Source organism: Oncorhynchus masou, chromosome 11 (genome assembly GCF_036934945.1).
Source record: "Oncorhynchus masou masou isolate Uvic2021 chromosome 11, UVic_Omas_1.1, whole genome shotgun sequence".
In the NCBI taxonomy this organism is placed as follows: Eukaryota; Metazoa; Chordata; class Actinopteri; order Salmoniformes; family Salmonidae; genus Oncorhynchus; species Oncorhynchus masou.
This window is the reverse complement of record NC_088222.1, coordinates 26,316,866-26,344,193: the sequence shown is the minus strand read 5'-3', so window position 1 is coordinate 26,344,193 and position 27,328 is coordinate 26,316,866. Positions and strand designations below refer to the sequence as shown.

Below are 27,328 nucleotides of genomic sequence, written 5' to 3'. Positions count from 1 at the left end.
GTGGGAGGTTGCGGGCAGCAATCGGTTGAAGTGCATGCACTTAGTTTTACTCGCATTGAAAAGCAGATGGAGGCCATGGAAGGAGTGTGTTGTATGGCATTGAAGCTCATTTGGAGGTTTGTTAGTACAGTGTCCAAAGAAGGGCCAGATGAAAACAGAATGGTGTCGTCTGCGTCGAGGTGGATCAGAGAATCACCAGCAGCAAGAGCTACATCACTGATATATACAGAGAAAAGAGTCTGCCCGAAAATTGAACACTGTGGCACCCCCATAGAGACTGCCAGAGGTCTGGACAACATGCCCTCTGATTTGACACACTGAACTCTCTGAGAAGTAGTTGGTGAACCAGGTGAGGCAGTCATTTGAGAAGCCAAGGCTACTGAGTCTGCCGATAAGAATGCGGTGATGGACAGTCGAAAGCTTTGGCCAGGTTGATGAAGACTGCTGCACAGTACTGTCTTTTTATTGATGGCGGTTATATCGTTTCGGACCTTGAGCGGGGGGGGGGTGCTGAGATGTTGGTTGGGGTAGCCATGTGGAAAGCATGGCCAGCCATAGAAAAATGAAAAATGCTTATTGAAATTCTCAAATATTGTGTGTTTATCGGTGGTGACAGTGTTTCCTAGACTCAGTGCAGTGGGCAGCTGGGTGGTGGTGCTCTTTTTCTCCATGGACTTTAGTGTCCCAAAACCTTTTGGAATTAGTGCTACAGGATGCAAATTTCTGTTTGAAAAAGCTAGCCTTAGCTTTCCTAACTGACTGAGTATATTGGTTCTTGACTTCCCTGAAAAGTTACTTATCGGAGAACACCACAGGATGTTTTTGTGCTGGTCAAGCGCAGTCAAATCTGGAGTGAATCATGGGCCATATCTGTTCTTAGTTCTCCATTTTTTGAAATGGGGCATGCTTTTTTAAGATGGTGAGGAAAGCACTTTTTAAAAAGCAACCAGGCATCCTCTACTGATGGGATGAGGTTAATATGCAACTCCGCCCCCTTTGGCAGCTCAATCTTGTCGGAAAATGCATTTGTTTATGTGAGATGCGGCTGGCGAGAGGGTCTGATGGTTAAAGGTCCAATGTAGCTATTTTTTTATCTCAATATCAAATCATTTCTGGGTAACAATCCTTCTTAGCAAAGAGCAATTTCTCAAAGAATTTTGCTAGGACTGTCTGGGATTGATCAGATTGGAGAGGGGAAAACTAGCTGTTATTGGCAGAGGTTTGGAACCCTTTTTCTTATTGGTTTATTAACTAATTGGTGATGTCACCAGGCAGGCCACAATTTCAGGCCGTTTGTTCAAACAGCTCTTACACTAAAAGGGCATTTTCATTTTCACAGTAGTATTACACTCCTAGTGTGTAAATGTATATAAAACACAGGAACATCACTGGTCCATTGACTGTACTGGGCCTTTTAAAGTGCTTCAGTGTAATCCAACCTGTGAAGGGAGGATTGCTAATGAGTGTTTTTCTCTGAGGGTATCTATCAATGAGAGTCAATTGTGTATCGGCCCCCTGCAAGAAGAGCCCGGCTGAAGTGAAACGGTTGGGAACGGAACATATGGGAGAGCAAGAGCGAAGTGGGTAAAAACAGAGAAAAGCAGATTTCCCCTAGGTCAGCTTCTCGGAACGGGGTTTCTTTGGAAATGGCATCAGACAAAAGACCCCCAGTGCTCTGGGCTGCAGCCCCTCTCACAGTGCAATCTAGAAGACTGCTATGGGGCCAAGACTACCACGGGGCCCGGAGGAATGAGCCTGGAGCAGGTAGATTCTGAAGAACAAGCTGTCTGGTCAGTTTTCATTTGCTGCTCTCCCTGCACAGCCTCTACTTTCTAGAAAGGAGAGGGTGCGGATTAGGGGCAGAGGTGTGAGGGGAGAATGTGAAAGGAATATAGTTCAGGAATCTGTCTGATAAGAGAAGTGGTTGTTGGGCTCCTCTGTGTTAGCCGTCAACTCCGCGGGACTGCTGGAGAGGGATAATCCGGGGGTAGTACGGCAAGGACTGATCTGTGTGTGTTTCCAGGCTGTGGAGGAGCTGCTAGAGTCCCTGGACCTGGAGAAGAACAGCTATCACATGGGACTGAGCAGGGTGAGTACCACTACTACCACAGTAAAACCTCACACCTTGAATGAGTCACTTGTAAAACTCCCTCTGTTCATATTATTATATTGTGTGCTAGGGGTTATAGAAACTCAAACTGTTGTTGCATACAGTAGATTCCCTTAATTTGTAGCTATAGATTCCTCCTTCCAGGTGTTTCTCCTTGAGGAATGTGTTTGTCACTGGGTGAACTGTCTGGAAAGTGTTGGCTGCCCTGGAAGTCTCTTTACTGTGGAGGATGGATGTGAGAGCCATGCCTGCCTTCCAGCCTCACTCGGAGACGCACAATCATGTCTCCTTTGTATTCATTTCATTACGGAGTAGTTTCTGGCAGTTTATGGACTTGTTTAATCCCATCAGCTCGGAAGTGGCCCAAAGCCAACAAGAAAATCAGGAGAAACAACAGTGGGAGAAACAATGGCTCCTATGCTCCCAGATGCTAGTAATTTAACGGGCCATATTACAACATTGGAGCGACGGTAATTGTTTTGTAGACCGCTGCAGTTGCCTTTGGGGTATGAAGTTTATCTGGGCTCCGGAGTAGATTAACACCAAAATGGTGCTTCACAAAGCATTCCGACGGCGTCCTAGCAACAGCAGTGGTCCCAGCAGAATGCCAAATAACAGCAGCACCTTCTCATGACACTGGCCCACGCAATTCTCACTGTGGTAAACACTGTCACAACAGGAAGTCACATGGCTAACGAGATGGAGTCATATTTGATGTATCCATTTGGATCATAATATAACCCAGACGGCGGTTACAGGATGGACAAAGTATGGCTGACACTTCATTCCTCTGTGCAGAACGTCCCTCTGTGCAGAACGTCCCTCTGTGCAGAACGTCCCTCTGTGCAGAACGTCCCTCTGTGCAGAACGTCCCTCTGTGCAGAACGTCCCTCTGTGCAAAACGTTTCTAAGAGGGCAAAAGAGAAACATCAGTTTGATTTTAAAGCCAATTTCATGACATTGTACAGTATGTTCCCCTCTTCTCCATATTGGGCTAGATACTATATCTAAAGCGGAAATTGATTGTTAAATATACACTTAAACAACACAATGTAACTCCAAGTCAATCACACTTCTGTGAAATCAAACTGTCCACTTAGGAAGCAACACTGATTGACAATACATTTCACATGCTGTTGTGCAAATGGAATAGACAACAGGTGGATATTATAGGCAATTAGCAAGACACCCCCAATAAAGGAGTGGTTCTGCAGGTGGTGACCAGACCACTTCTCAGTTCCTATGCTTCCTGGATGATGTTTTGGTCACTTTTGAATGCTGGTGGTGCTTTCACTCTCGAGGTAGCATGAGACTGAGTCTATAACCCACACAAGTGGCTCAGGTAGTGCAGCTCATCCAGGATGGCACATCAATGCGAGCTGTGGCAAGGTTTGCTGTGTCTGTCAGCGTAGTGTCCAGAGCATGGAGGCACTACCAGGAGTCAGGCCAGTACATCAGGAGACGTGCAGGGCAATAACCCAGCAGCAGGACCGCTACCTCTGCCTTTGTGCAAGGAAGAGCAGGAGGAGCACTGCCAGAGTGACCTCAAAATGACCTCCAGCAGGCCACAAATGTGCATATGTCTCCTCAAACAGTCAGGAACAGACTCCATGAGGGTGGTATGAAGGCCCGACGTCCACAGGTGGGGGTTATGCTTACAGCCCAACACGGTGCAGGACATTTGGCATTTGCCAGAGAACACCAAGATTGGCAAATCTGCCACTGGCGCCCTGTGCTCTTCACAGATGAAAGCAGGTTCACACTGAGCATATGTGACAGACGTGACAGTCTGGAGACGCTGTGGAGAACGTTCTGCTGCCTGCAACATCCTCCAGCATGACCATTTTGGCGGTGGGTCAGTCATGGTGTGGAGTGGCATTTCTTTGGGGAGCCGCACAGCCCTAAATGTGCTCGCCAGAGTTAGCCTGACTGCCATTAGGTACCGAGATGAGATCCTCAGACCCCTTGTGAGACCATATGCTGGTGCGGTTGGCCCTGGGTCCTCCTAATGCAAGACCATGCTTGACCTCATGTGGCTGGAGTGTGTCAGCAGTTCCTGCAAGAGGAAGGCATTGATGCTATGGACTGGCCCGCCCGTTCCCCAGACCTGAATCCAATTGAGCACATCTGGGACATCATGTCTCGCTCCATCCACCAACGCCCCGTGGCACCACAGACTGTCCAGGAGATGGCGGATGCTTTAGTCCAGGTCTGGGAGGAGATCCCTCAGGAGACCATCCGGCACCTCATCAGGAGCATGTCCAGGCGTTGTAGGGAGGTCATACAGGCACGTGGAGGCCACACAAACTACTGAGCCTTATTTTGACTTGTTTTAAGGACATTACATCAAAGTTGGATCAGCCTGGAGTGTGGTTTTCCACTTTCATTTTGAGTGTGACTCCAAATCCAGACCTCCATGGGTTGATGAATTTGTGTTATTTTGTTGTCAGCACATTCAACTATGTAAAGAAAGTATTTAATAAGAATATTTCATTCATTCAGATCTAGGATGTGTTATTTTAGTGGTCCCTGAGCAGTGTCGTTTCATGTCCACAGCTAAAAACAAATGTCCCCTCATTTTCATTTCTAAAATCTGGTCACCTTATTATTTGTTTGGGTCAGTTCCACCAACTCCTGGATCTTTCACGTATGTCAGGGAGGTTGGGTCATTAATGCAGGAGCCTGGCTATGGAGGCCTTGGATAGAGACGCCACTCCCATCAATATCTATCCTTCGCCTTAAGGAGCTGAATGACTGCCACCAGCCTTCACACTGCTTCACACAGCACTGGCATGATTGTCTTTCTGTGTGTGTGAATGACAGGAGCATGTGATGTTCCTTTTAAATCTGTTTCACCTCTGACAGCCAATAGGGACACAATGCTAACACTGTCAGAGATAACGAATACATCATCCAATAGATTGCCTTCTCTCATTTTCTTTAGACTACAAGGGATGGATTATCACCTTTCCAGTTAATGTCATCTATTTGTACAGTAGGTGCTAAAAAGGCAGATACTTTCTTGAGGTCAATTATGTGCCGAAATTGTTGGAATCCGCTGCGAAATTGAAAAAACATGACTATTTCCCTTCTGTTTGATGAACTAAAAAGTGTGTACTTTCGTCCCCAGTTGTTCTTCAGAGCAGGGACCTTGGCAAAACTGGAGGAGCAGAGGGATGAGCAGACCAGACACAACATCACCCTGTTCCAAGCAGCCTGCAGTGGATACCTGGCCAGACAGGCCTTCAAGAAGAGGGAGGTAGGCATGACTCCACCACAGCTTCACGGTCATCCAGTTAGCTGCTGCTTCTTGGCGTGTACCTGTCAGAGAAGAAAGTCCAGATTTAACGGTATAAACAGGGAAGGAGACAGAGCTGTACTTTGTATGTCAAGGCTATGACTGTGACTGTCCAATATCTATTTTATAGTTTGAAATCCAGGATTTATTTTCCATGATCATTTTGAGACCGATAATTTTTTGGGGGAGATATGGTTGCCTTTTTTTGTTATATTTCACTTTGTCCTGCGTTGTTGGAGGTCGGAGCTAAAAAAATGTCACTGTACCCTGTAATTAAATTTGCAACCCTGAACATGTGATTATTACACTCTCTAACTAATTTAATATGGCTTTAAGCTTTCTGAGAAACGGACATGCACGGCAATAGCTTCCGTAGTAGGTCTAGGGGAATTTTGTTTATTGCTTTAGCTATTTTTGTTATCTCTGCATCTATTTAAGAGCTGTGATAAAAACATGTCTACAACATAAGCAGCGTTTGAGTAATGGGAATGTGGTGGAAATAGGAACCCGGGAAAAACCCAATGCTTTTCTCTTATGAAGTTCAGCGGTTCAGGCATGCTGAGGGGGAGGAGCGCTATTTCATCGGTTGGAAAGGGCAGGAAATCTGTGTGAAGGCTAACTGTAGCATTACTAAATCCATTAACACTGCTAAACTACTTTTTTTCTGAATGCATTCTCTTTTTTTCTCAATAGAAAGATAAGATTCAATTTATTTTTTCTTGTAAAATCTTTGTCTCTGTACTAAAGTTCAGGTTTTTGTGTTTTTCGATATATAGTACTCAATTATGGATGAGGGCTAAGGTTCTCTGATTTCATCTGGTTAAGAGTGGTTGTTTCATTTCAGTGTATCAACAGTTATTTCTATTCCAGTGGACAAATGGAAGTCTAAAGAGTTATTTGTTTGAGTAATTCTTGGTCTAGTGGTTCATTGTTCACCAGGTTTGGGCTCAACGCGAATTGAAGGCTGTCAATTCAGGAAGTTAACTAAAATGACCATTCAATAATCAAAAATAAAAGGGCATTTATTGTCAATAACTTCTCAAACTGAAAAGTAGAAGCTATTTATATAAAACATTTTTTACATTTTCAGTATTTTAAATTCAAATCACTTCCTGACTTGACTGCCTTCAATTCAAATTGAGCCAACCCTGCTGTTCACTGGAAATATCAGGTTTTTGACCCGATTTGAACGTTCTATTACTTTTTCTAGATAATGTACAGTTTGTCTGTTACATAATAAAGTCATAGATCTAGATTACCTATAAAACAATAAGGTTTTCATCTTAACCTCTAGTCAGTGTGATAATGATGATAGACCAGGCCATGTGCATTTCTCTGTCTGAACTGAAAATCACCTGAATGGCAAATATATGCAGTAGGTAAAAAAGTAGTTATTCCAAATGCACCAGCCCCAGACCAGTGTAATTGGAGGAATGCGGTGAAGTGCTATATTACTGTGTCACGTTCTCTCACCCCCCTTCTCCCTCCCTCTCCAGCAGGAAGATGAACTAAGTGTGTCTCTATCCAGAGGCCTGTCTTATAATAATGATTGTATAGTAAAACCCACTAGGGCTCTCGCTCCGTCTTCCCCGTTCATGAAATTTGATTAGGCTTCCATGATTCCACTTTCACTGTATGACGTATCCGTTCTTAACATATGTGCCGTGGTTCGATGAAATACACTGAGGATGTTAGGAATGTGTTCTATAGCAGCGGCAACGGAGATGAGCACAATTTCTTAGGTCACACGTCTGAATCCATATGGTTGTAGTTCAGAAATGTCAGGCTGGCAAATGTACTTAGACACATGGTGGTTGATGCCATAGAATGTCCTGTAACTGTTGATAGATTAATCATGGCTTTTTGAAGTCGTCCCAGCGTGACTTCATTACAAATACAGTACATATCATCCGTTTGAGAAGCAACAATTTCTCTTTCAACGTGTTTGCCTCTCTCTTTCGCCCCTCTCCCTCGTAGTGGAGGGGGCATATGGAAAACAGGATGTTTTCTTTTGAAACACACACAGCCCCGTGCTCCCCTGTGTGTTTTCTTTCCTGACGTATACCTTTGGGAGCCGGGGGGAATTGAACAGAGCAGCCGATGGGCTTCTTAATTAATCGCTTGTTTTTAGTCCGGGAGCACAGTGCTGAGTGGAAGCAGGTGGCGTGGGCAGGTGCGTCGCCTACACAGTAAAGTAGCGTTCAGTCTTCACACGCACAGCGCATGCAAGCACACCACACACACACTCACGCGCAGGCATACCCACACCTCGGGCAAGGAGAAAGACACAACAAACCAAAGTTATTACCCTGCAAATAACATCTAGCCCTAGATGATTGTCTGAATCTTGGTCCAGGATTCACATCCTCTCTCCAGCCTGAAGTACAGTAGAGACAGACAGGCCCTGTCAATATGAATAGCCTTTTGTTTATTCTCGTCTTGCAAGTGGCCTAATCTTCTGTTTGCTTTATTCATTATGGTCTAAACATCACAAATGAGTCCTGTTGAATGTGTCTGTCTCAGATTTGCTGAATGTAGCATTGTGTTTCGGCTTTCATGGTATGACAAATCCTAATTGGCCATAGAAGCTGCCTTCGGTGGGGAATATTGTGTTTCTCTAATTGGGTTTTGCCATAATCTGCCACTACTAGAGATGCTCCGGCAGAAGCCACATGGAAATTGTGTAAAAACTTGTTATCGGCTGCCAAGATGTATTGATTTAATGAATTAAAATAGCTTCCAGCCTTGGGACATGCTTTGTTGTAGCAACCCTCCAGAGAAGGCTGACTGACAAGGCCTGGTTGGTTAGTCGATGCTGCAAAACAATTGTTCAATAATAGTGAAGACATCAGACTATGAAATTAAACATTTGGAGTAATGTAGTAACCAAAAAATTGTTAAACAAAATATATTTTCTTTGTGATTCTACAAAGTAGCCACCCATTTCCTTGCCTTGACAGTTTTGCACATTCTTGGCATTCTCTCAACCAGCTTCATGAGGTAGTCACCTGGAATGCATTTCAATTAACAGGTGTGCCTTGTTAATTTGCGGAATTTCTTTCCTTCTTAATGTGTTTGAGCTCAGTTGTGCTGTGACAAGGTATGGATGGTATACAGAAGATAGCGCTATTTGGTTAAAGATCAAGTCCATATTATTGCAAGAACAGCTCAAATATACAAAAAGAAATGAAAGCCATCAAAGTTTCCAGAACTTTGAAAGTGTCTACAAGTGCAGTCGCAAAAACCACCAAGCACTATGATGAAACTGGCTCTCATGAGGACCGCCACAGGAAAGGAAGACCCAGAGTTAACTCTGCTGCAAAGGATATGTTTATTAGAGTTAACTGTACCTCAGATTGCGGCCCAAATAAATGCTTCACAGAGTTCAAGTAACACACATCAACTGTTCAGAGGAGACTGCGTCAATCAGGCCTTCATGGTCAAATGCTGCAAAGGAGCCACTACTAAAGAACACCAATAATAAGGAGAGACTTGCTTGGGTCAAGAAACATGAGCAATGGACATAAGACCAGTGGAAATCTGTCCTTTGGTCTGATCTCCAAATTCAAGATTTTTGGTTGCCACAGTGTCTTTGTGAGACGCAGAGCAGGTGAACGGATGATCTCTGCATGTGTGGTTCCCGCCATGAAGCATGGAGGAGGAGGTGTTTTGGTGTGGGGGTGCATTGCTGGTGACGGTCTGATTTAATTTAGAATTCAAGGCAAACTTGAATTCAACATGGATACCACAGCATCCTGCAGCGATACGCCATCCCATCTGGTTTGGGCTAGTGGGACTAACATTTTGTTTTTCAACAGGACAATGACCCACAACACACCTCCAGGCTGTGTAAGGTCTATTTGACCAATAAGTAGAGTGATGGAGTGCTGCATCCAATGACCTGACCTCCACAATCACCCGACATCAACCCAATTGAGATGGTTTGTGATGAGTTGGACAGCAGAGTGAAGGAAAAGCAGCCAACAAGTGCTCAGCATATGTGGGAACTCCAAGACTGTTGGAAAAGTATTCTTGGTGAAGCTGTTTGAGAGAATGCCAAGAGTGTCAAAGCTGTCATCAAGCCAAAGGGTGGCTACTTTGAAGAATCTCCTATGAAATACATTTGAGTTGTTTAACACTTTATTGATTACTACATGATTCCATATGTGTTATTTCATAGTTTTGATGTCTTCACTATTATTATACAATGTAGAAAATAAAAAATAAAGAAACTCTTGAATGAGTAGGTGGCCAAACCTTTGACTGGTAAAAGTACATGTGGGGTTTAGCGAGAACTAGAGTAAATCACAGTGGAGTTTAGACTGATAATACTAATCTGATGAGATATTATTTCTCTAGTTAGCACCAGAGATCCACACAACTATTTCTGTACTCTGTAGGCCTAGTAGAGATAGCTCTGCACTGCACCATGCTTCCACTCTCAGCCCATACAGTGCAGTCCAGTACAGTCACACCCACTCTTTCTCTCTGTGTGCTGGGCAGACCCATGACCTGGCCATCCGCTGCATCCAGAAGAACATCAAGAAGAATAAAGGCGTGAAGGGCTGGCCCTGGTGGAAGCTGTTTACCACTGTACGGCCCCTCATTGAGGTGCAGATCACAGAGGAACAGATCAGAGGAAAATGTGTGAGTATCCCTGTCTGTCTGTTCTGGACATGTTAGACTGTTTAGCCACCCAACCTCACACCCACTGCAAATCTGCTTCTCATGTCTAAAGTAAGAGTTTGCATGTTTGAAATGGGTGTTTGCTTACCCACAACCATGAATCGACTCTGTATGCCGTATGTCAGCTGGGAGTGGTGAATATCTCTCGTGTTGCATAGGATTCCAACATGGCTACCTCAGCTGTTTCTACAGTCTCTTTCCCATTCTCATGATTTTCCTTTTGCTGTATGTTCTCTTCCAGGAGGAGATCCAGCATCTGAAGGGAAAGCTGGAGAAGATGGAGAAAGAGAGAAACGAAGTGAGATTGAACAGTGATCAACTGGAGAGCAGGGTGAGTCTCCTGGGGCCTTTCTTCTATGTACTGCATTCTGGAAAAGAGTGTTTGCTGCAGAAGTGGTAGACAGTAGCTCAGTCACACTGGCTTTATTCACCAGAAGCTGTGTCAGGTTATTCGCTCAAACAGTCCACCGTTGTTCATTGTTTGACTCCGTCTGTGATAAGAAAAGTAGTCTGAGGATATCACGCTCAGGCTTCGTAGGAAGCCTTTTGATGGTGAGTTTGTCGAGGGCTTCTGTGACTGAAGATGGGCCAGGCCATGGGGCATACGCATTGACTGCTGTGTATTCCTCCAGATCTCAGAGTTGTCAGCAGAGCTTGCAGACGAGAGGAACGCCGGAGAGTCGGCTTCCCAGCTGCTAGAGACCGAGACGTCTGAGAGACTGAGACTGGAGAAAGACCTGAAGGACCTGCAGGTATAGACAGACACATGCACTCACTCATTCTTGAGTAGTTGTACTTACACTAGTCCATTTTGGTTGTCAGTGAGCCTAAGTAATAGGACATGTAAGATTGAGCATGGAAATAATATTTTGTAGCGGGAATATTGAATATTCTGTCTACCTTAGGCTACGTTTGACTTAATGAAGAAGCAGATGGAGTGTATGGAGATGGAGGTGATGGAGGCTCGTCTCCTCAGGACAGCAGAGCTCAATGAGGACGTGGACGATGATGATGATTCAGGTGAGGTCTGATGCCTATAGACTATCCACACAAAACCCACTGTATTCATGGCAAATATTAAGTTGTAAATATGGTTGGGGAAAGGTAATGCATTTGACTACTTGTAAAAGAGGATACCCACATATTACATAGTAAAGGTTAGGTTGTAAATTGCATTATGATCATTGTTGTTATTTCAGAGGCAAGCAGACACCGCTTAGAAAGTGGCCCATGGTATTTAATAGTTCCAAGCTGGTAATATGAAGGCTGTTGTGTGACTCATCACTAGTACAATATCCGAGACTACATACAGTAGGGTAATTGGGTCAAAAGTTGCATAATGACATGTTGTCCATGAATTGGCCCGTCTTCTATGGATTTACGGGTGTGGGATTAAAATACCCACTGTCAGGCCTTAGTCCTCTCTCTCTCGTTGTCTCTGATCCCCTTCTGCAGTTAGCGAGGCGTCATGCTGTGAGTGTATTGTCCTTGAGTCTCTCTGCCCCTAAATCAAGGCGCTCGAGTACCCAGCCCCCACATCCTCAAGAATAAAGCCAGAGTTTGACGGTTTCAGATAAATGAGAAAATAATCTTGTGGATCAGAGCCGGTGGCTCCTGGAAGCTGTCATTATTCTTTAAGTATGCAAATGTCTGTTATAGCCTCTCAAACATCTGATAAATGAACCTGGACACCTGAACCTGCTCTATGCCATATTAGGTTCTGCGTCTCCACTAAACCCTTACAGATTCTATAGTCTGTTTTAATGGTGTCCGGTCAGTTTTGAAATGTATCTACTGGTAGTTGTTGAACTTTGAATGTCATCTTACCTAGAGACGATATCTTGAGGGATATTCTTGTTCCCTTGAAGCTTTTGCCACTTATATTGTCAAGTCATGATGAAAAGTTTGTCTGTCATTGGCAACACGTGTATGTGAGACACACAGCAGCTCTTTCTATATCCTAATGATCCTCACTGCATTAAGCCTCGTTCAGTCAGCCGGTCCAGCATCAGAGGATCGGTCACTCCAAATGTCACATGGTCTGTCTCGGTCACTCCCTGACCCTATGGTCTGTACTACAGGAGGAGAGTGGCGTCTGAAGTACGAACGAGGCATCCGGGAGACTGAGTTCACCAAGAAGAGACTTCAGCAGGAGTTTGACGACATGCTCGAGACTGAGCAGCAGAGTAAAAGACCTCTGGAGAGGAAGGTATGGCCTGGGTGTTACATTCATTCTGGCCTTATCATGTATTACTCTGGTGCTCGTATTCACCGGCGTTATGTTCATATGCAGCATAACATTCATACTTTATTGTGTGTGTAGCTGACTGACCTGCAGGCGGACAACGATGAAGTGCAGCGCTCTGTGCAGCAGCTGAAGAAGAAGTGTAGCAGACTGACGGCTGAGCTGCAGGACACCAAGCTGCACCTGGAGGGCCAGCAGAGCCGCAACCACGAGCTGGAGAAGAAACAGAGGAAGTATGCACACGCACCCACTCACATTTGCAGATAAACGCGCGCACACACACACTAATACACAAGAGCAAAGCCGTCATTCAACAGCACTGGTTTTAGAATAATGACTATAGAAATGTTTTTAGTGAAAAGTGAGGAACCTGTTTCTTTTGTCTCCTGAAACGTCCTCACGTACATTAGCAGACCTATCCAGGAGACTAATAAATATTTTTTCATTTGAACAGAGAATAGAGACGGGCTGTAATCTGCGTAATTACATTAGCTGAGAAAGTGAGTCAGACTTTTAGCACTTGAGAGGTTTGTGCTGTGGCAGAATGTGATCTCTCCCTTGGGGCTAATTGAAGATGCTCTGTGGGAGTAATCATTTTCAGCTGTGCAAAGCCGAGGACCGCTTCTCTTAGAGAAGAAAAGAGAGAATTAAGGGACCTGACAGTTCAGAACACTTCACATTGCAGTTGAACACTCCTAAGTGTAGCTGCCCCAGACATTTGAATAGAACATTATGGTCATGATTAGAATGCTTTTGTAAATTAACAGCTAACTGTTAACATTTTAAAGCTGAGTGCTTATAATGAGTCTAGAATGGAGGCTGTACTGTTAGTAATAGTCCTCAGTGGGATGAGAGGAGGTGAAATGCTTCCTCTTATTGCAGTGAATTGAATTCTAAATGATTTAACTCAACAAATGGGCTTAAATATTTTAACTTAGACTGAAAGTGTTGTTGCTTGCATCATCAAGTCTTCTATTTCATTCAGAGCCTCCAACAAGCTATTGGATGAAAATGATCTGTAATATTTATACTTTTTCTGTAAGACCAAACTCAGTGGAGAGTGAAGGAGAGGTCTGTATGAAGGCCTGTCAGTAGTGTAACGTGTGTGTTGCAGGTTTGACTTTGAGCAGAGCCAGGCCCAGGACGAGGTGCTGAGAGAGAGGACACAGAGAGAGAAGCTGGGCCGGGAGAGAGACATGATGACAGGGGAGCTTTTAAGTCTGTGCCAGCAGCTGCAGGTACAGTACAACCTGGACACAGATGACAGATCATAATGTAATTGTTCCCCCTGGGGAGTCCATGTCCTCTGAATGTCTGGCCTAGTCCAAGAGTCCTCTGAGTGCACATGTCTCTGTGCTGCCCCCTGCCTGCAGGACAAGGACATGGAGCTGTGTGCCATCCAGCTGAAGGTGGAGCATCTGGAGGCAGAGCTAAAGGACCTGTCGTCCCAGGAGTCCAAGGATGAGTCGTCATTGTCCAAGACCAAGAAGACGTTCCGCGACCTGGAAGCCAAGGTCAAAGACCAGGAGGAGGAGCTGGATGAGCAGGCCGGGACCATCCAGATGTTGGAGCAGGTGAAGGAGGTGAAGAGGGGAAGAATACAGAGCCTATATAGGAGTTGCCAGTCTAGAACTGTCTATTTGTGTGTGTGTGTGTGTGTGTCAGGCCAAGCTACGTCTGGAGATGGGGATGGTGAGTCTGCGGCAGACCCACTCTAAAGACATCGATGGCAAGGATGAGGAGGTGGAGGAGATCAGGCAGTCCTGCAGTAAGAAGGTAAGAGGGATGTACATATGACTGAGGTATTTTCCACATCAGGCCTATTTGTGATTTTATCACCTATCCATAAATTCCCCACTTTAGAGTAACAACATGCCAACCCGTGTCACGTATACAGCAAACAGCTCTGACCGGCACTTCAACAAACACACATTAAATGTGTAGGCATTCATGTGTCAAATTGCGCAACACTGAATTCAGTCATGACATGACAACCCGATCTGGTAATGGCTGTCTACTTGACATGTTGTTTGGAACGTTTTGACTACATATGTCTATAATGACACATTTGCAGGGACCTTCTTCTACACAGTCATTTCACATTGACAGTCCAACATATAGTGCCACATGTAGTATGACATAGGTCTAAAGTCAGAGGGCCAGATCAATGAGGAAAACATGTGGTGTGGTAGATGTTGGTGGGTGACACCGCAGTGATGGTCATCTGTGTAGTTCCTGTCTGGAGTCTACTGACCTTCCTCCTGTTTTATCTTGTCGGTCTGTCCATCCTACAGCTGAAGCAGATGGAGGTCCAGCTGGAGGAGGAGTATGATGACAAGCAGAAAGTCCTGCGTGAGAGGAGAGAGCTGGAGGCCAAGCTGCTGTCTGCCCAGGACCAGGTACACTGTCACTGACCACTGTGTGTGTGTGCGCGTCACACATGGGTTCAAATGTTGTCACATGGGATGGATATAATGTTTTCCCCCATCGTTTCTATGACCGAAAAGAGCTTCTGGACATCAGAACAGCGATCACCTAACCTCGATTTTGGATGAAGAATTTTATTTCAATGTCTTGGCCGCGCTGGACAGCCTGCTCACTGGGACCAGGTCCTAATCCCTGATAGATGGAAAATACGGTGATATAGTGGCTGACTTGGCGGCAACCTGACAAAACTACGGAGGCGAGTAAATAAACCGCCTCTACTCTCTGTTCGATTGGTGAATGTACAATCACTGGAAAACAAACTGGACGAGATCCGTTCGAAAGTATCCTATCAACTGGACCTGAAGAACTGTAATATCTATGCTTCACAAGAGTCGTGGCTGAACAAGGACACGGTTAATATAAATCTAGCTAGTTTTTCTATGCATCGGCAGGACAGAACAGCGGTCTTGTAAACTTCGGGGCGGGTGTGTGTCTCTTTGCTAACCACAGTTGGTGCTCGATCTCTAATATTAAGGAAGTCTCCAGGTTCTGCTCGCCTGAGAATAATTCATGATAAGCTGTAGACCATACTATTTACCAAGAGTTTTCATCTATTTTTATTCGCTGTCTACTTAACACCACAAACAGATGCTGTCAGTAAGGACATCTATACAGCTTATAGTGGCTGGGGACTTTAATGCAGGGAAACTGACTTCCATTTCTACCAGCTTGTCACCTGTGCAACTACAGGGGAATAAACTCCAGATCACCTTTACTCCACACAGAGAAATGCATACCAAGCTCACCCTCCATTTGGCAAATCTGACTATAACTCTATCCTCATGATTCCTGCTTACAAGCAAAAACTTAAACAGGAAGTACCAGTGATGCGCTCAATTTGGAAGTCATCCAATGAAGCGCATACTAAGCTACAAGACTGTTTTGCTCGCACAGACTGGAATATGTTCCGGGATTCATCCAATAGCATTGAGGAGTTTACTACATCAGTCACCGGCTTCATCAATAAGTGCGTCGCGACTTCGTCCCCACAGTGACCGTATGTACATATCCCAACCAGGAGCCATGGATTACAGGCAACATCTGCACTGAGCTAAAAGATAGAGCTGACTCTTTCAAGGAGCGGGACACGAACCAGGATGCCTATAAGAAATCGCACTACGTACTCCGACGTAGCAAAGTGCCAATACAGGACGAAGATCAAAACCTACTACACGGGATCTGATGCTCGTAGCTTGTGACAGGGCTTGCAAACTATCACGGATTACAAAGGGAAACCCAGCCATGAGTGCCCAGTGACACGAGTCTACCAGATGAGCTAAATGGCTTCTATGCTTGCTTCGAGGCAAGCAACACTGAACTATACGTGAGATGTTGTTCCGGACGACTGAACTTTTTGGTCCAAAATTTGTTTTACCAACCCAAAATATTTTTTCACCATAATTACACCCAAAACATACAAAATAAACAGATGAGCATGTTTTGTTTTTCTGAAACAAGAAATGTATTACTATTAATAATTAAAGGGTTGTGTTGCTTCTACAACTGAACATCAAGGATGAACAAAATGCCCACCCTGCCTCAAAAGGCAGACCGAGCCCACCCCATTCGACGGGGCTGTAGTCGAGCAGGTTGAAAGCTTGGTGTCCACATCACCAACAAACCATCATGGTCCAAATACACCCCGACAGTCGTGAAGAGGGCCAATCTTCCTGCCACCCAGGACCTATACCAGGCGGTGTCAGAGGAAGGCCCAGACTGTGCGCTCTGCTACTGCATGGCAAGCGGTACCAATGCACCAAGTCTGGAATCAACAGGACCCTGAACAGCTTCTACCCCCAAGCCATGAGACTTCTAAACAAGACGGCTATTTAGCTAGTCAAATGGTTACCCAGACTACCTGCGTTGACCCCTTGTGGCACTAACTCTCTTGCACTGATTCTATGCACACACACACTTTCACATATGCTGTTCCTACTCTCTCTATCCTGTTGCCTAGTCACTCCACACCTACCTATTTGTACAGTACATAGCTATCTCAATTACCTTGTACCACTGGACATCGTCTCGATACTGGTACTCCCTGTATATAGACATGTTATTTTCTAGCCATGTTATTTTTATTAGTTATTCACGGTGTATTAATTATTTGTCACTTTCAATTTATATGTATTTGTATCTTAACTTTAATTCTGCATTGTTGGAAATGGACCTGTAAGTAAGCATTTCACTGTTAGTCTACACCGGTTGTTTACGAAGCATGTGACAAATAACATTTGATTTGAAATGCATTTCAATTCGATTATTTATTTAAATACTTATTTTCTGTGTATTTGAGTTTAAATAATGTGGCCAGAATCAGCTACTTCTATTGAAAGTATTTTCAAATCATTTCCTATAAAAATATCATTTAAAATACCAAAGAGACCTGGGTTCAAGTGCATGGGAATATTAAAATATTTGTATTTGAAAATACAGTTGTCTATTTAAAAAAAAAAAAAAATGCCCTAAATTGTATTTGAACCCAGGTCTGCAGTGTGTTTTTTAGCGTGTGTGATAGTGTGCCCTTTAACCTTGATGTAGTCTGGGAATAGTGATTATTATGTTCAACACAACAAGAGCTCCCTCTGGATCTTGTATTGGGCTCTGATAGTTTGCTGTGAGGTGGGAGCTCATGGTGAACACTGTGCTGCACAGTAGTTACTGTTTAAGTGTTCTACTCTAGATGGGCTGCAGGGACGTGGAGACCGAGAAGAGGCTGAGGAAGGACCTGAAACGCACCAAGGTGCTGCTGGCTGACGCCCAGATCATGCTGGACCACCTGAAGAACAACGCCCTCAGTAAGAGAGAGACCGCCCAGCTCAAAAACCAGGTACACCACCCTACATTACACTACATGGCCCATCTTATTATCACCATGTCAGTGCCGTACATGACAGCTTTACTACTACAAATAATCCTGTCAATGTATTGCGCTTGCTCTCCTGATCAAGGACACTGTGTTGAGTTTTCCGATTTCTGAAGATCTTGATTTAGCTTTTCACCCTGACCTTGTAATCCTCTCTTCCTCCTCCTGCTATATCTCCATTCACAGCTGGAGGAGTCAGAGTTCACGTGTGCGGTGGCGATGAAGTCTCGCAAGGGCATGGAGATAGAGATCGAGGACCTGCACATCAAGATGGAGGAAGTGGTCAAAGTCAAGATGTCGGTGAGTGAGAGTTCCTTCCATTGCCACGCTCTCTTTGAGAGGACTCCCAACCATTATAGCTGCCTAATGCCTACTGTGAACTGCACACAGGGTATGGAGTAAGACCACATTAGTGTGCTGTATTTCCATTTCATTTTAAAGGAAAATACCACTCAAAATCTATTTGTCTGTGTGTCTCAGCCAAGTATTTATTGTGTAGAGACCGAGTGGAGGTTCAAATATGTAATCTCTGCAACACTACAATACCAAATTACCATGTGTAATTACAGCATTTTACCACGTCTTTGACAACACAACAAAACCAAACCAGTGTTGTTAGAAACAGCAGGAGAACCTGTTGCATTTTTTACTCCCTCTTTTACACACTGCAGACACTTTTAATATTGTGTAAAAACACTGCCATGAATATGTTCACATCTCCCCGCCATCATGGAACATTGAAATGCTAAGTCTTATTTTCTGGAAATGTTGCATTTCTCGGTTATGTGCTAATGAATGAATTAACTTTGTTTATATTTTTTAGTCTTTAATGCGTTCCATAATCGTCTCCCCAGGAGAGTGCTCTCTGTGATTTAGAGGAAATTACAGTCCTCTGGGGAGGGCAGAGGGTCATGATGGCTGTGTAGCTGCTGATTGTTGTGTTTATGGCTATGAAAGGTCTTCTAAATGTGTCTAGTTTGGAAAGGCATACTGAGAGGCTGGGTGTGTAGTGGGCAGTAATATTTATCATGTGTATGATAGACAATTCTATATATATACACTGTATCTATATATACATAATATACTGTATATCAAAGACAGATATTTAATTAGCATTGTACAGTGAATGGAGTCACATACAAGGCATACAGTTACAAAGCATTAACAAGCACTACAAACTATACTTCTAGGCATATAGATCCTGAGGTTAACTTAGAAGACAAAACATGAACAAAGAAATGCCTACAAAGCCAGAGGCCTAGAAGCCTAAGAAATGACAATTGATCATACAACCTTCCTCCATGGACTGGATACAGGATAAGAGATAGAACGAAGGCATTTAATTCCATTTATAACATCTGAAGGTGTAACCTTTCAACCCAAAATCAACCACCATTGACCAATCAAACGAAACCAAGTTTACAGTATCCTAAACACTCGCAGGCCTGATCTCCACAGGGTGTCACAGTATTTAAAGACTTGTGTGAGGGATGAGACCAGTGTAAATAAGACAGAATTCCTGAGAAGGCAATACAAATTATATGCATAATGGAGTAATTCAGAGTTCACCCTGTACAGATACAAAGACCATACAGGTTGATATCCATTAGATGGCCATTCCACACTGTTTGGGTCTAGGACTGGCCAGCTGATGACCGTTCAATACTGCTTGGGTCTCGGGCTGATCAGCTGATGGTCATTGATTACTGGCTCTGGTTGAAAAACAGCTTGCGATTAGGTGGTAAATTTTGCATGTCTGTCTCTCGCTCAGCTTGAGGAGCAGGTGTCACGTCTGCAGAGGGAGAAGAATGACCTGCAGTCTCGTATGGAGGAGGACCAGGAGGACATGAATGAGCTGATGAAGAAACACAAGGCTGTCGTCTCCCAGGTAACCCTGCTCCCAACACCCACACAGCCTATTTTCTATAGACCTGCCCTGTAACTATGGTACATACATCCCTCTCAGCTACACTTCCTCAGTTCTATAGACCTGTCCTCTAACTATGGTAAATACATCCCTCTCAGCTACACTTCCTCAGTTCTATAGACCTGCCCTGTAACTATGGTACATACATCCCTCTCAGCTACACTTCCTCAGTTATATAGACCTGTCCTCTAACTATGGTAACTATGGTAATACATCCCTCTCAGCTACACTTCCTCAGTTCTATAGACCTGTCCTCTAACTATGGTAAATACATCCCTCTCAGCTACACTTCCTCAGTTCTATAGACCTGTCCTCTAACTATGGTAAATACATCCCTCTCAGCTACACTTCCTCAGTTCTATAGACCTGTCCTCTAACTATGGTAAATACATCCCTCTCAGCTACACTTCCTCAGTTCTATAGACCTGTCCTCTAACTATGGTACATACATCCCTCTCAGCTACACAGCCTCAGTTCTATAGACCTGTCCTCTAACTATGGTAAATACATCCCTCTCAGCTACACTTCCTCAGTTCTATAGACCTGTCCTCTAACTATGGTAAATACATCCCTCTCAGCTACACTTCCTCAGTTCTATAGACCTGTCCTCTAACTATGGTAAATACATCCCTCTCAGCTACACTTCCTCAGTTCTATAGACCTGTCCTCTAACTATGGTACATACATCCCTCTCAGCTACACTTCCTCAGTTCTATAGACCTGTCCTCTAACTATGGTACATACATCCCTCTCAGCTACACTTCCTCAGTTCTATAGACCTGTCCTCTAACTATGGTAAATACATCCCTCTCAGCTACACTTCCTCAGTTCTATAGACCTGTCCTCTAACTATGGTAAATACATCCCTCTCAGCTACACTTCCTCAGTTCTATAGACCTGTCCTCCAACTATGGTAAATACATCCCTCTCAGCTACACTTCCTCGGTTCTATAGACCTGTCCTCTAACTATGGTAAATACATCCCTCTCAGCTACACTTCCTCGGTTCTATAGACCTGTCCTCTAACTATGGTAAATACAGTGCATTCGGAAAGTATTCAGACCCCTTTTTCTACTTTTTTTTTACAGCCTTATTCTAAAATCTATTAAAAATAAAACATCTTATTTACGTCATTGTTGAGACCCTTTGCTATGCGACTCAAATGAGCTCAGGTGCATCCTGTTTCCATTGGTCATACTTGAGATGTTTCTGCAACTTGATTGGAGTCCACCTGTGGAAATTCAATTGATTGGATATGATTTGGAAAGGCACACACCTGTCGATATAAGGTCCAACAGTTGACAGTTGTCGTGACGTGACTTTCATTAATGTGATAACGGTAATTTAACTTATCAACTAACTTTCATTGTTACTCGATTTAAATGAATCATGTAACAATTAACTCACTAGGAATATTGTGCACCACGCAAGAAGTTGTTTAACAAGTTACCATCTCCCGAATTAAACTCTAAAGATATATAAATATGTTATCGATAACAGTCACTTATTAATCATTAACCTCGTATCATTCTGGACGTCGCAGACTTCTTGACTCCGCAAGAACCACAGCCTTTTCTGATTATTCAGTTCTACACAAATTTGATATAATACTTTATTTACTAAGTAAATGATAACACAGAATACACATGCACATTTACATGAGACAAAGGTCCCAAGTGGACTGACAAGACGGCTTGTTACACAGAGGGAGGGGTAGATAAAGAGCGATATAAGGGGACATTTATCATACATTTGGGGACTACGCTCACAGTAACCATATACCTTGCACACAAACTACCGCCCGTTTGGTTAAGGAATGTAATGTATTTACGTGTAGCTGTCTTTGTCGTCTCTGAAACCAATCGATCCTTCTTTGGGAATTGTCTTGATGGGTGTAAGGCTCTGGTTGTCCACCAGAGGTCACAATATCCTTAGTAGTTCTGGCTTGGCGTGGATGTTTCTTCAGATGCACCAATGATTGTCTGAGATGGGATCTTCTCCTACCTTTCTCGGGTAGATAGTCAAGTTCTAAATCCCTTTACATTTAGGGGTCCTGAAGGAGCACAGCGGTCTAAGGCACTGCATCTCAGTGCTAGAGGCGTCACTACAGACACTCTGTTTCGAATCCAGGCTGTACCACAACCGGCCTTGATTGGGAGTCCCATAGGTCGTCACACAATTGGCTCAGCGTTGTCCAAGTTTGGCCAGTGTAGGCCATCATTGTAAATAAGAATTTGTTCTGAACGGCCTTTTCTAGTTAAATAAAAATATATAAAAATAACATGCACAGCTGCAGACTGTCAAACGTTCTGGCCTAGTCTTTATCTTCTTCACCTCGTTTTGAGTTTCCAACCATTTCAACGTGTAGCCCCGGCTTCATGTCTGCTGGTCTAGTCTTTGGTTTATTAATCAGGGTTTAGCTCCCGACCACTGTAAATGCCAGTAGCAACCCGGCAATGTACTGATTTGGTAGTTTCAACCATTCGTAACGTTCAGCTGACGCTGTCCGTCTACTGGTCTGAGTATGTTCATCCTTAGTGAGTCCTTTTAAGCACTCTAGTAGGAAGGGCAGTCCATCACGCTAACACGCTTTTCTGACCTCATTAGGGGCGTGTCTTAGTTAATGTGCAATGGACATGAAAAATCATTATCTCATAAGAACCTAAATCACATTCCTATCTTAACAAAAATAGGTTAATCGTTCTTCATATTGTTATAACATCATATTGGATGGAAACTTGAAAGCTACAGTGGAATGTGTTTCCTTCCTAATTTGGTTCATACAGTTTTTAATAAAATCACAAAATAAACAATATGACATGATTATTCTTTAGCTCCCCACTGACCATTCCTATTGTAGAAATATTGTTCCAAGGGCCTCCCGAGTGGCGCAGTGATCTAAGGCACTGCATCGCAGTGCTTGCTGTGCCACTAGAGATTCTGGATTCGAGTCCAGGCTCTGCCGCAGCCGGCTGCGATTGGGAGACCCATGGGGCGGCGCACGATATGGCCCAGCATCGTCTGGGTTAGGGGGTTTGGCCAGCAGGGATGTCCTTGTCCCGTCGCGCACTAGCGACTCCTGTGGCGGGTCGGGTGCAGTGCACGCTGGCACGGTCGCCAGATGTACGGCGTTTCCTCTGACACATTGGTGCGGCTGGCTTTCTGGTTAAGTGGGCTTTGTGTCAAGAAGCAGTGCGGCTTCATGGGTCTGGGCTAGTATTCCCCCCTTTGTGTCTCGGGACCCCTCCACCAGCGGTTGGTGTTGGTGTCTGAGTCACAAACAAAAGGCTGGCTGTCAGCCATTTGCCACGCAGATCTGAGGCCTTGGATCCTTGACCAGGAGAGTCATGACACAGTGCATAGCAGATGGGAGAAACTTGTAGAAGGACAACTGTCTCTGCAGCCCTCCACCAATCAGGCCTTTATGGCAGAGTGGCCAGACAGAAGCCACTCCTCAGTAAAAGGCACATGACAGCCCACTTGGAGTTTGTCAGAAGGCACCTAATGGACTCTCAGATCATGAGAAACAAGATTCTCTGGTCTGATGAAAGAAATATTATACACTTTGGCCTGAATGCCAAGCGTCATGTCTGGTGGAAACATGCCAGGATCTGTGCACTTTAAAAAGCTGCTAATGTATTTTCCTATGTGTAGGCGGAACTGTTTTGAGACGTTAGAGATAAATGCCACTAAATCGCATTTATGCAATCTGTTCCACAGGAGATTATATTAATTAGAATAAGATTGTTACAATATATATTATTTTTAATACTTTACTATTGGTTATTAACCCACCTAAGAAGAAATATCTATGTTCAATGTTACCATTCCACATAAGAAACTACTGTAACTGTCTCTTGTGTGTTTTGTGATGTGTCAGTCTGCCAGAGACCTGGCCCAGATCAGTGACATCCAGGTCCAGCTAGAGGAAGCCATGAAGGAGAAGCAGGAGATCCGGGACAAGGTACACATTACCACACACACCTCCATGGCTGCCCGCCAGGGGAACCCCAATCCCACTGAAAGTCCCCCACCTATCCCCCTCCACCTATCTACAAATCAAATATTGTTTGTCACGTACGCAATTCACAGCAGGTATAAACGGTGCATAGAAATGCTTAATTTCAGGCTCCCTCAACCGTGCAGAAGTATGTCAATAATGAAAATCTCAAATAAGTAGGAGAAAGTAGTAAGATAAATAATAAACGTTATATGTACACAATAGGATATTCAGTATAAATGATCAATGTGTGACGTCGATAATGACTGTATTTGCAAATAAAGTGAATGTCTTGGTCAGCAGTGGAATGAATTTGCTAGTATATAAATGGAACAGCAGCGTTGACTGTGAGTGTAAGGTTTTGATGTGTGGCTAGTCAATGCAAATAGTCTCTAATGTGCAGGTAGACAGCTAGGGTTAGCTATTCACCAGTCTAATGGCCTGGTGGTAGCAGCTGTCTAGGAGCCTGTTGGTCCGAGACCCGATGCGCTGATACCATTTGCCAGATGTTAACAGGGTCTACAGACTGTGGCTCGGGTGACTGGAGTCCTGCACATTCATCAGTCGCTCAGAGGACAACATGCCCTCGGCACAATCATACATGATGACCTACACTATTACCCTGACCTTTACCTGGAGAGGCTCAGAGCTCTGTCTGTGTGCTTAGTGCCTGATCTTCCAGCTAATACTGCTGGCTGTAAGGGGGTTTTAAGAGCTGCCACCAAAGGCTGCAATAGATAGCCATCTAAATCCTGTAGCCCTGTAGTGATTAACAGATCCACTATGATAGGAACATTGTGTCCTTTAATCACATGAAAGGCCAGCTCCAAATCCTACTATCAGATGCAAAGCTCCTCATTAGTAGCCGTGGTACATTTTGGATACTTTTATTTAGTGTATCTCGTTTTAAGACGGAACAAGTTTACAAAGCATTGATCTTCTTCCCCTCCGTGGTGGGATCTGTGATCATTATTCAGGCCTGGTTCTCCACCTCTCTTTCTGGCCATTACAGGCTACTGGGGTTATGTTATCCTCGGCTTATTGGCTATTAACATTAGATATGCCTAGCATAAAGGGCAACAATAATGCTGGCTAGATTCCCAAAAATTCAGCTGGGGGGGGATGATATTCACAATGCAGTTGAAGGTAAGAGGTGAAATGTTCTTATTTGTGCAATAATCAAGCATCTGTTGTGAAAGTATGGAGGCCTAGTATTGATTAGAGAAGAGAGGTTGGATGTGTTCAGTGCTGTGTCAATAGCAGCCCTGTGTGTGTGTGTGTGGCCCCCTCCAGTTGCAGTCCCTGCAGAGCCAGCTGGAGTTCCAGGAGCAGTCCATGGTGGAGAAGTCTCTGGTCAGCAGGCAGGGGGCCAAGATCCGCGAGCTGGAGACCAAGTTGGAGTACGAGAGGACCCAGATCAAACGCCTGGAGGTGAGACGAGGGGAGAGGGAGGTAGAGTGGGAAAGGGAGCGAGGTAGCAACGTGGTGAGACAAGGAGGGAGGGAGAGGGAGTGGAAGGTAAAGGGAGGGAGCGAGGTAGCAAGGTGGTGGGACAAGGAGGGTGGGAGAGGGAGTGGAAGGTAAAGGGAGGGAGCGAGGTTGCAAGGTGGTGGGACAAGGAGGGGGAGGGAAGGTAAGGGAGGGGAAGGTAAAGGTGGTGGGACAAGGAGGGAGCGAGGTTGGGAGGGAGCGAGGTAGGTGGTGGGACAAGGAGGGTGGGAGAGGGAGTGGAAGGTAAAGGGAGGGAGCGAGGCAGCAAGGTGGTGGGACAAGGAGAGAGGGAGAGGGAGTGGAAGGTAAAGGGAGGGAGCGAGGTAGCAAGGTGGTGGGACAAGGAGGGAGGGAGTGGAAGGTAAAGGGAGGGAGGGAGCGAGGTAGCAAGGTGGTGGGACAAGGAGGGTGGGAGAGGGAGTGGAAGGTAAAGGGAGGGAGCAAGGTAGCGGGACAAGGAGGGAGAGTGTGTGTGTGTGTGAGAGCGAAAGGGGCTTGTACGTGGGAGGTAGAGGGCAAGCTGTGAGGCCACATTTGGGTCATTGAACAAGTGCTGTGAGGGGAAATGCATTTTACAACAGCCATACTATCTTTCTCTGGCCAGCTGTGATTTCTGCACACCTGAGCTCAATTGAAATTATCAGTGGCCTCAATTTGACCCTTCTCCAAGTACATTAACCACAAACTTCAAAGTGAAATGTGCTCCGGCACCTATGCTGGATGTCTCAGCTGTGTGTTCAATGAGGTTCTAGAAAGTTCTGACCCGGTTCCGTCTCCTCGTCCCCAGAGCCTGACTGGCCGTCTTAAGGAGAACCTGGAGAAGATGACAGAGGAGAGAGACCACCGCGGGAATGGAGAGATCAGGGAGAAGGAGCAGAACAAACGTGTGCAGAGACAGATGAGGGACATCAAAGAGGAGATGGCTGAGCTGTCCAAGAAGGAGTCTGAGGCCAGCCGCAAAAAGCACGAGCTGGTAAGGAAGAGCGCACAATCCACATTTGTGGGGTGGAGCAAGCGTTTTGGGGTGACTGTCACTAGTTCTGTGTCATCCTGACCCAATAGGACATGGACATAGAGAGTCTGGAGGCAGCCAATCAGAGCCTGCAGTTGGACCTCAAGCTGGCATTCAAGAGGATCGGAGACCTGCAGGCCGCTATTGAAGACGAGATGGTCGACAGTGACGGAGAAGATGACCTCATAAACAAGTAGGTCCCTCCCTCTCCCCGGAAGTACAGTTTCTCTTTGTCATAAAATTGTCAGAAACACCTGTTCATTATTTTGACCAGATTTTGTAGTTTCTCTTTACCCCACATTGTTCTCCTCCTCCTTTCTTTTCTCTTTTCTCTTTCCCCTCTTCCCTCTCTTTCTCCTCTAATCTGCTCCCCTTTGCTAATTTTTTCCCTCTTGTTTAGCTGTCTTTATGGGCAGATTCAGGGTTACACTACCTCTGAGCCCCACTGAAGTAACCATGACAGTGATACATGGCCTCTGAGTTTCGACTCCTTCTTCCCTTTTCAAACAATGGGGTCAGAGCGAGAATGAGTGAGTTGGTATTCTGAACCACTGCCCAAAACCGTGCAGTATGGATGAGGTTCATCACATTTTTTTGCAGCAGCAGTTGTTTTGAGGCTTATTGTCATTCTTTAGCACACAATGTAGCTCTATCTACCCCGAGGCACACTACATCCCCGGGTGGTTCTTCTTCACAATCTGTTGGCTGTGTTTCTCATTTTCTGTTTCTGTCTCTCCCAGTCATTGCCCAGTTTAGAAGGCATGGTGACAAAGTATCAGAAACGAAAGAACAAAATATGAGAATGGACAATGCATCCTTTTTCTCAGTATTGTTTGATTTCCAGGTTTTTCTGTCACAGATAAGAGAATGGTGCTGTACTATGGAGACATTTCACTCCTGCTGTTTATGAAGGCATTTTGAGCAGAAGGAACTTAGTTAAAATGACTAAGGTTAACATCTCTAATTAACTTACTGTTTGAGGGATACTCACTGCTGTGGGAAATTAAAAGCAAATATAATTAACCATTGTCCTGTTGACACAACAACCATGACCTTTGCCCTGCATCCTGTGTTATGTGACACGCCGTTCTACATGCAAGCTTTTGATACTTTCAATAACCAACCTATCAACTCATTTAATTGTGTTTAAGAGGGTTTCTACTTTTTTGCTTTGTTTGTAATTATGTCTAAATGTTGGAGTGTGCC

The 27,328-nt window shown here is 44.6% G+C and overlaps 1 protein-coding gene across 1 annotated transcript in view; it reads left to right on the top strand.

Moving 5' to 3' along the window:
* Positions 1–27,328, top strand: part of LOC135548385 (unconventional myosin-XVIIIa-like) — a 102,648-nt gene that overhangs the window by 58,737 nt on the left and 16,583 nt on the right. Inside the window, exons 20-38 of the mRNA XM_064977925.1 lie at positions 2,024–2,089; positions 5,241–5,369; positions 9,912–10,055; positions 10,336–10,425; positions 10,727–10,846; positions 11,000–11,114; positions 12,176–12,303; positions 12,418–12,572; positions 13,454–13,577; positions 13,713–13,913; positions 14,005–14,115; positions 14,634–14,738; positions 17,510–17,656; positions 17,879–17,992; positions 19,464–19,580; positions 23,500–23,583; positions 24,913–25,050; positions 25,898–26,083; positions 26,173–26,315. Coding sequence (XP_064833997.1) covers positions 2,024–2,089; positions 5,241–5,369; positions 9,912–10,055; positions 10,336–10,425; positions 10,727–10,846; positions 11,000–11,114; positions 12,176–12,303; positions 12,418–12,572; positions 13,454–13,577; positions 13,713–13,913; positions 14,005–14,115; positions 14,634–14,738; positions 17,510–17,656; positions 17,879–17,992; positions 19,464–19,580; positions 23,500–23,583; positions 24,913–25,050; positions 25,898–26,083; positions 26,173–26,315 — 2,417 coding nt within the window. The remainder of the gene's footprint in view (positions 1–2,023; positions 2,090–5,240; positions 5,370–9,911; positions 10,056–10,335; positions 10,426–10,726; positions 10,847–10,999; positions 11,115–12,175; positions 12,304–12,417; positions 12,573–13,453; positions 13,578–13,712; positions 13,914–14,004; positions 14,116–14,633; positions 14,739–17,509; positions 17,657–17,878; positions 17,993–19,463; positions 19,581–23,499; positions 23,584–24,912; positions 25,051–25,897; positions 26,084–26,172; positions 26,316–27,328) is intronic.